The 10,037-nt window shown below is 41.1% G+C and overlaps 1 protein-coding gene across 1 annotated transcript in view; it reads left to right on the top strand.

The window, feature by feature from the left end:
* The first annotated feature begins 481 nt into the window (after positions 1-481).
* The window catches only part of LOC143996052 (ATP-dependent translocase ABCB1-like), a 124,510-nt gene continuing 114,954 nt past the window's right edge, over positions 482-10,037 (top strand). The window contains exons 1-2 of the mRNA XM_077490861.1: positions 482-650; positions 8,260-8,371. Of these exons, the coding sequence (XP_077346987.1) occupies positions 497-650; positions 8,260-8,371 (266 nt within the window). The 5' untranslated portion in view covers positions 482-496. The remainder of the gene's footprint in view (positions 651-8,259; positions 8,372-10,037) is intronic.

Genomic DNA, 10,037 nt, shown 5'->3' with positions numbered 1-10,037 from the left:
AGTGCACGCATTACATAGTTCTGGTAAATGTAAAGGAGATTGTACAGAGGTTGTAAAATCAGATTGTATAGTTTATGGTTATCTTTAGATCTACCAACAACTATGTAGTACAAGGGTGTGTGTAATTAGATAGAGATTGATTAGATAGATTAGGTAGAAGCTCATATTACATATTATATAGTTCTGGTGAATGTAAAGGAGATTGTACAGGGATTATATGGTGATCTAGTCGGGTGTATGGGGACCCCTAGAGGTGATCACCCTGTGCAGGGATATAGATGGTGGGGAGTGATCTCAGCACTGACACAGGATGTTATTATGTCACACAAAGACAGGAAGGGGGGATAGGAGAGGATAGAAGGGCGATATGATGTAAGTGCATGTCATGTGTAGGAGGAGGAGTGCCGATCCATGACACTCACTATCCCCTCCTCATCTATACAACCTTCCCATACACAGCCAATCCCTGCCCGATCCCAGCCATTCATCTCCATCTATGACAGGGGGGAGGAGCCGCCTGCTCTCCCCATACTCTCCGCTGACAGCCCGATCTCTGGCTCTCATCATCCTCCTCTCCTCCTCTATACACCGGACAGGAGGATCCACACCGGAGGACTGTACACCGACAGCACTGCACCGCCACTGCACAGGTCAGTGACACACCGGGGGCACCTACTGATCTTATATGACGGGCAGAGGATTTCTACATGTCCATGGGGGTCTAACTATGACCAACTATAATTGTGTGCTTGTGTGTGATCCAATGTTCACTGTAATACCCCTTGTATATTTATATGAGTAGAGAAAGGTAGGTAGAAAGGTAGATAGATACATGTATTGTCTTTCTTTCCTTCCTGGCTTCTTCCATTCTATTGATCTGCACTCAGAAGTGTCTTGATGTGGATGAAGACATTTGTTGTAATAAATGTCTTTCTATCGTCCAGGTAAGCAAAAGTTTCAATGTAAGATTGAATCCACAGCACACAATGTTACTAATAACCTTTATGTTTCTACATAAACTCCATCCACATGGAGACACTTCTGACTATAGATCTGTTTGTCCCAAGCATGTTACAATCCACTTCTGTCGCCTCTGCTGGAAGTTCATTCCAATCATCAACTACTCTTTCGGTAAAATAATAATTTCTAAGATTAGTTTTGAACTTTTCTTCTGCTAGTTTGAGGTCATGTCTCCATGTTCTTGATTTTGGCTTCATGTTGAAAATATTTCCCTCCTGAACCTTATTCACCCCCTTCACGTATTTAATGGTCCGACCCCTTTACATCAGTGATGGTATTAAAATGAGTGCCTTCCAAAAAATGGTTTTGAGTTAGGAAATAAGAAGCCGTGTAAGGTGGATGTCTAAACTTGTCACATTGCTCTTTATTGAGGAGAGGAAAGGTGGGGGCCCGGGGTATTGTCACGGTGGAAGGTGACCGCACTTTTTGGCTAGTTATTTCGAAACCCTTATATAATGATCGGATGTTACTAAATACAACCTGTCCATATATATTACAGCACATACATCCACATATACTCTGCTATAAACTGATATCAATATGCTTTGCTTAGCTTCTAATAAAATGCTTTTTTTTATACAAACTTTTTGAATGCCATATATATATATATATAAATATATATATATATATATATATATATATATATATATATATATATATATATATATATATATATATAAATATATATATATATATATATATATATATATATATATAAATATATATATATATATATATATATATATATATATATATATATATATATATATATATATATGGACTGCAACATTATGACGGACACATCGGACACTTTTGACACTATTTTGGGACCATTTTCATTTATACAGGGATCAGTGCTATAAAAATGCACTAATTACTGTGTAAATGACACTGGCAGTGAAGGGTTTGACCAATAGGGGGCGATGAAGGGGTTAAGTGTGTCCTAGGAAGTGATTCTAACTGTAGGTGGGGGGGTGGGCTACCACCGACGTGAGAGCGATCACTGCTCCTGATGACGGGGAACGGTGATCTCTGTAATGACACTAGCCAGAACAGGGAAATGCCTTGTTTACATAGGCACTTCCCCGTTCTGAGGCTCCGTGACACGATCGCCAGGAGACCCGAAGGCACGGTCACACGGCGCGCCTGCGCGCCTGCTATCTTTGGCTCTTAAAAGGGACATACAGGTACACCCATTTGCCCACTGCTGCCATTGTGTCAACGTATATCGGCGTGCAGCGGTTGGCAAGTGGTTAAAATGTGAGTACCCTAATGTTTTTATCTCCAATTAACATCACAGCTAAACGATAATACACTATCCAGCCTCTTTTTTTAATTTTAAACCGAGGAAAGCATCATTGGATTTACCTGGAGTTTCCACAGAGACCATTACATATAGAGCCCAGATGTGGTTCAGCTGCTTTTCCAGACCAAACTTATGCTGGTCATACACTATATGAAAAATTGGACATTCGGTCGTGAGAACAAACTATGGTGCCACCAAAAAATCGTTCCGTGGACATAAATGAATGCATTTTTTTTGTTGTTGTTTTTTTTTTTTTTACATATACCTAGTGCAAACAGTTCGGACGGGAAACACTTTCAATTTATCTGCAGAAAATTTCCAAACTTGTCCTTAGTTTTTTCGGCTCAAAAACATCCCAACGATTATCGATTTTGTGCCCATTAACTGGCCGAAAAATGAAGGAACTTGCCAAATGACCAAATTTTGTCCGAATTTTCGTATAGTGTATGGCCAGCATTAGTTGTGCGTTCACACACCCTGAGGTGAGCACAATCACACGGGGGGGGGGGGCACACTGTTATACAGTCACAATATTAGAGATTATTGAACCTCATTATCAACGTCTTTCACTGTGGACTTGCTTAATGTAAGAACTTTTACTCATTTGTCACTGGGATTTTGTTTGGTGCACTGTTAATATTGTTTGATATGCACATATCATCTGATGTTGTGTACATATTGATCATATATTAATCTATTTTGCCTTAGCTTTCTATTCTATTCTATTCTATTCTATTCTATTCATATTCTGGTTTTAGCGATTATATCATGGTGATATTGAAAATTTAGTCACATAGCGCTGCATTATTTATTTATAAGCGCAACGCATTTTTAGATGCCTTTAAAATAAACGGCATCAGAAATTTGCGTTGTGGGATTTATCATTTTACCAGGGCGATTCCGCCTGCGATTCAAAACACCCAGGTGTGAATGCAGTCTAAGCCGTTGTACACACGGTCGGACATTCCGATGGAAAACATCTGATCGGACCATGTTGTCGGATAATCCGACCGTGTGTGGGCTCCATCGGACTGTTTCCGTCGGAAAAGCCGACCAACAACGTTTTAGAGCTGGGCTATAAAATTTTCCGACAACATGATCTGATCGGATTTTGTCTGATCGTTTGTAGAGAATTCCGATCGGACAAAGTGCCACGCATGCTCAGATCAAATTCCTAGACCAAAGCTATTGGCTATTAGCCTGAACGTAGTCCCCTCGTAACGAAATAACGTCGTCACGTTCTGTACGATCGGATTTTCTGACAACTTTGTCCGACCTTGTGTATGCAACACCAGTTTCGGACAAAATCTTGTTGTCGGAATGTCCGACCGTGTGTACAAGGGCTTAGGGTGCTGAGACTGATGTGGATGGGCTGTTTTTTGTGTTGATATTATATTAGGTACAGTCTACCGATTGACTTCTGTGCTACCAGCCTGCCGGGTAATTTCAAAATGATCAGTGCTGCCGGCTATAGGCGATAACACTGATCAATGTGTGATGATGGCAGGGAAGGCTCCCCATCATCAGAACACAATAGGACAGCAAGGTGATTCCCCCATCTACATCAAATGTTGAAAAAAAAAAAAAAAGATTATTGTATGGCCTTCTTTACAGTATAAGCTGGGAAAATGTGCAAATGGTTTCAAAATGCACAAATTGTAACCTGATAGTATAATTTCTTAGAAATAAAACCTTAAAGATGGCCATGCTCTAGCAGAATTTTCAGTAAAAAATGTTGGTTTTCAGAACGTTCAGAATGTTTGTTTCTTAGCCCCTGTACACACGGTCGGAGATTCTGCCAACCAAATCCGTCGGATTTTGCCTGTCGGATTTAGTCCGACGGATTGTGTCCGAAACTGTTGCATACACACGGTCGGGCCAAGTTGGCGAAAAATCCGATCTTTCAGAACGTGATGACGTAATTTCGTTACGATGGGACTACATTCAGGCTAGTAGCCAATAGCTGTGATGTAGGAATTTGATCTGAGCATGCGTGGCACTTGGTCCGATCAAAATTCGCTACACATGATCGGATTAGGTCCGACCGGCCCAGTTGGTCGGGAAATATTTCCAACATGTTGGAAAATTGGGTCGGACGGAGATTCGGACGGAATCAGTCCGATGCATACCACACACAGTCGGATTATCTGACGACACGGTCCGATAAGACGCATTCCGACGGATTCTCCGACCGTGTGTACAAGGGCTTAAGTGGAGTCTAATTGGCGTTCATTCTTCACCACAGTGATGAGAAAGGATTTCACATTTTTGACAGTGTATGTGGTATCCGATTAGGAAAATGACATGGATTTCAATATTAAAAAAAAAAACTAATTACATTTTGAAGTACTTGCAAATGGTATTGGTCAAGTCTCTGTGGGCTTCGCTTGAAAAGTCATTTGCGCATCAATTTGAACAGTTCCCTTGCCGACAATAGGGTGCAATTTGTTATGCGATTAGGACCTGCCAAATCGCATGACGGGTCGTACCGGTGTGACCGGGGGGCTTAGTCTGATGATACAGGGAGTATCTGATTGCCTCCAGGATCAGGGAGGAATTTATTTTCCCTGTAAGTTTGACTATTTTTTATAAAGGTTTTGCCTCCCGCTGGATAAACAACGTATCTAGGGTTATGAAGAAGCAGGTTTATTATTTATTTATTTTTCTTAGTTTAACCACTTGTCGACTGGGCCATAGCCGAAAGACGGCTACAGCGCGATCGGGTTTTCTGGGTGGACATCCATGGACGACCTCCCAGAATCTTGCTCTTGCTGGAAGACTCGGCGCATCACGGATCGCGGTAAACGGCCGCTGGTAATGGCCGTTTACCACATGATCGCTCTGTCAAATGACGCAACGATCACTTGTAAACAAACTGGCGTCATGTCATGACACCAGTTCCTCCCTCCCCTCTCTGTAGCAATCGGTACAGAGCAAGGGCAGAGGGGGAGAGATGGCAGCAGCGCTGTGGGCTGGATGTGAAGTGCCCACAGCGCTGCTCAGTGACAATAATCTGCAGTACTCTGCCCATACTGTGCAATAATCTGCCAATACCCTGCAACACTATGCAATACTCTGCCAATACTCGCCAATACATTTTAACAGAAACAAAGATTTTTTTTTTTTTTTTGATTTATAGAGCAAAAATAAAAAACCCAGCTGTGATTAAATATCACCAAAAGAAAGCTCTATTTGTTTGAAAAAAAGGACAAACATTTCATATGGGGTACATTGTTGCATGACTGAGTAATTGTCATTCTGAAAATTAGTCTGGTTAGGAAGGGGGTTTAAGTGCCCAGTGGTCAAGTAGTTAAATTAATGGACGTGTGTCTTTTTTTTTTTTCAACTTCAAATTTTTTTTATACATGTATAATTTTTAACCTGATTATTGGTAATTATGTGTACACAGTTGGTGAAGGAGGGATGATTGTGCTTGCGGAATCTGGAAGTTGTTGATATTGTTTTGCTGTTGAAGTAGTAATTACCTGTGTTATGGAAGTTTTCTCCTTATCTTCTTTCTTTCCTTCCCTCCATTCTTCTCCTTTCCTCCATTCTTCTCCTTTCCTCCATTCTTCTACTTTCCTCCATTCTTCTCCTTTCCTGCTTTCTCTCCTTCCCTCCATTCTTCTACTTTCCTCCATTCTTTTCCTTTCCTCCATTCTTCTCCTTTCCTCCTATTCTCTCCTTTCTCTCCTTTCCTCCATTCTTCTCCTTTCCTCCATTCTTCTCCTTTCCTCCATTCTTCTCCTTTCTCTCCTTCCTTCCATTCTTCTCCTTTCCCTCCTTTCTCTCCTTTCCTCCATTCTTCTCCTACCCTCTTTTCTCTCCTTTCTCTCCTTTCCTCCATTCTTCTCCTTTCCTCCATTCTTCTCCTTCCCTCCATTCTTCTCCTTCCCTCCATTCTTCTCCTTCCCTCCATTCTTCTCCTTTCTCTGCTTTCCTCCTTCCCTTATTTCTCTCCTTTCCTCCATTCTTCTCCTTTCCTTCTCTTCCCTTCCTGTATAATTGGGCAGTAGTGTAACCAGCCTGGAAGCCCTTTGGGGGACAGCGACTTACATGAATGTGATGATGTTCTCTGTTTATTATACTTGGCACATTATTTTTGGGTGCAGGGACTTCTGGTGGCAATGACAGCTCGGTTAGCAGTACCTTAAAAATCACATTTCAGTCCTAACAGTTTAAACTCTTTTTTTGGAAATACTAGTTATTTGTCTGTCTCTGGCTTTACTGAACAACCAACCCACACAACTAGAATTGTTAACATCATTTTTTCTTTCATGATATATGCAGTAAGTCTTAGCCCTTGTACACACGGTCGGAGAATCCATCGGAATGTGTCCTATCGGACCGTGTTGTCGGATAATCTGACTGTGTGTGGTATGCATCGGACTGATTCCGTCGGAATATCCGTCGGACCCAATTTTCCAACATGTTGGAAATATTTTCCGACCAACTGGTTCGATCGGACATACTCCGATCATGTGTAGAGAATTTTGATCGGACAAAGTGCCACGCATGCTCAGATCAAATTCCTTCATCACAGCTATTGGCTACTAGTCCCATCGTAACGAAATTACGTCATCACGTTCTGAATGATCGGATTTTTCGACAACTTAGTCCGACCGTGTGTATGCAACAGTTTCGGACAAGATCCGACAGGCAAAATCCGACGGACAAAATCCGACGGATTTGGTTGGCAGAATGTCCGACCGTGTGTACAGGGGCTTAGGCCCCTTTCACACATGCGGACCATATTTCCGTATTTCATCCATCCGTTTGCGGATGAAATACGGACATACATGCATCCCTATGGGATAGCGGGTGTCTGCGGATGAATATCCGCAGACACCCGATTTCGTCCGCCTCCGCTATTGTCCGATTCTGCAGACGGAGGAAAATCCTATTTTTCTATCCGTCTGCAGAGCGGATCGGATGAACACGGACAGATGGTCCGTGCTCATCTGATCCCCCATAGAGGAGAGCGGAGAGCTGGCAGGGCGGTCACTGCACAGTGTGCGGAGACCGCCCTGTTATCCGCCGGCTCAGTGGGGACAACGGAGCGATCCCCGCTGAGCAAGCGGATCATCTCAGGGCGGATCATTACTGATTCATTCCATGTGAAAGGGGCCTTACTCAACTAGTTAAAGGGATTCTGTAGCCATTTAAAAAAAAAAAGTAAATAAAAAAAGTATTTCCTGCTAAGAAAATACAGTAGCACCTTGGGTTACCAGCATAATCCGTTCCAGAAGAATGCTTGTAATCCAAAGCACTTGTATATCAAAGCGAATCTCCCCATAGGAATCAGTGGATACTCAGATAATTCATTCCAGTGTCACTGCTATTGTATGCAGTACTGCATGTCGCCAGAGGTGCGGGGACGCAGGTGACGGTCAGAAACACTCGGAGGTGCTCAGAGACACTCGGGAACAGAGTTCTTGTCCTTCTTTTAGGGTGACAGGCATCCCGCGATTCTGTTTGTGCAATTTTACCGTGATTTGTCGGGCCACAAAATCACACCGCAATGGAGGTGCCATTGGAATTGACAGGGATCGCACAGGCGTCCTGCGATTTGCCGTGATTCGGATAATACATCATTATTGTCTTTGCACTCTAAACATCATTCCCTATGACATGCCTAGCACCATTGCCTTTAAATGGATGTAAACCCTCTCCTATATACCCAGTGAAGTGAACAGCCTCATATTTGCTGTATCAAAGATGAATAAGCCCTATAACGTTTGCTTTATTTTTATTGCTTTTGTTTGTTGTTGTCGTTTTTTTTTTGTTTGTTTTTTTTAACTGTTCAAAATTTGCAAAAGAGAAGCTTTACATACCAGTTTGTAACATGGTCATCACTCCTGATCTCTAAAATGAATAGATTATGTTTGCTAATACAATGTTTGTTTGACATTGCACCAACTTTTATTTTTCAGACAGGAATTCCATCATGGCCAAAGACAAGGAAATTGAAGCCAATGACATTGAGGGGAAGGATCAAGTTAATGGGGATGTCACTGTGAACATTGTCGACCCCAACACCAAAAGGTGACTGTGCAATAATAAGAATAAATGTGATTGTAAAAAAAAAAAAAAAAATCTCAGTTAAATTTTCAAATGCTGTTCCATGACCTTCTGACAGTCGACAAGTCTGCTCCTCTTCTGTCAGCCAAGGAGACACAAATCCTAATGGATTACAAAAATATAATTATGAAACCAATTACCTAAATTGAATTTCCTTGTTCTCTAGGAAATAAAGTATTAATCACTTAAAGACCAGGCCTTTTTCTGACATTAGTTGGTTACACGTAAAAATCTTTATCTTTTCCTAGAAATCACTTAGTACCCCCAAACATTATATATAATTAAGACCCTAGAGAATAAAATGGCAGTCGTTGCAATATTTTATGGCACACTGTATTTGCGCAGCGGCCTTTTTTTTGTAAAAAACATCGCAAATAAGCGTATATTTATTGGTTTTGCACAAAAGTTATAGCGTCTACAAAATGGGGGATATATTTATGGCATTTTTATTTTTATTATTCATTTTTTACTAGTAATTGCAGCAATCTGCAATTTTTTTTTGGGACTGCGACATTGTGGCAGACAGATCGGACACTTTTGACACTTTTTTGGGACCATTGACATTTATACAGCAGTCAGTGCTAAAAAAAACAAAAAACAAACACTGTACTCTAAAATGTCACTGGCAGGGAAGGGGTTAACACTAGGGGGCGATCAGTGTGTTACCTAGGGAGTGTTTCTAATTGTGATGAGGTGGGACTGCCTGAGGGAGGAGACAGATCATTGTTCCTAAGCATCGTGCACGTGCATTGGCTCCGTTGCTGTGCCGCGGATGCACCTCCGGTGGCACGTGCCCCGTAGTGCTTTTAAAGTGGTCGACGTACAGCTACGACGGCTCGCTCAGGGGAGCCAAACTTGCCGCCGTATAACTGCAGTGGCTGGTCGGGAACCAGTTAAAGAAGATATGATTGTTTAACCACTTCCCACCCAGCCTATTATAATAATACAGCCGAGTGCGAGCACCGTTATCCCAGGTGGACATCATATAACGTCCTCCCACTTGTGCCATTCACAAATTGCTTATATAGTGATCATCACTGTAATAAGCAATAATAATATAAAAAAATAATAATAATAAACATATCAAATAATGACAACTACATATCAACATACATAATTTAAAAAACTCATCATGCCTCTTAATAAATACCTTGGGGTGTCTACATTCCAAAAAAGGATCATTTGGGTAATATTTGTACTGTCCTGCCATTTTTGGGCCTCAAGAACTTAGATCAGCCGTCAGTATATTAGGATTGATTAATTCTCAAATATACCTGTAGATACCCTAGCCTAGATTATAGACTCTGAAGCTTTCACACAGAATAAATAATATATACTGATTTGGGTTATTTTTACCAAAGAATTGTAGCAGGATACATTTTGGTCTAAACATATGAAGAAAGATTATTTATTTGTAAAGTTTTATAACCGAAACGAAGAAAAACGTGTTCTTCTTTAAAATCTTTAATTTTTAATTATTTTTTTCATTTATATAGCAAAAAAAAAAGTTGTGGTGATTAAATACCACCAAAAGCTCTATCTGTCTCATAAAGATGATAAAAATTTCATTTGGGTACAGCATTGTATGACTGAGTAATTGCCATTCAAAGTGTAAGCCCTTGTACACACG

Source organism: Lithobates pipiens, unplaced genomic scaffold, assembly GCF_037356315.1.
Source record: "Lithobates pipiens isolate NorthernLeopardFrog02 unplaced genomic scaffold, aLitPip1_a1.2 Scaffold_19, whole genome shotgun sequence".
In the NCBI taxonomy this organism is placed as follows: domain Eukaryota; kingdom Metazoa; phylum Chordata; class Amphibia; order Anura; family Ranidae; genus Lithobates; species Lithobates pipiens.
This window is presented reverse-complemented; position numbering and strand designations above follow the sequence as displayed.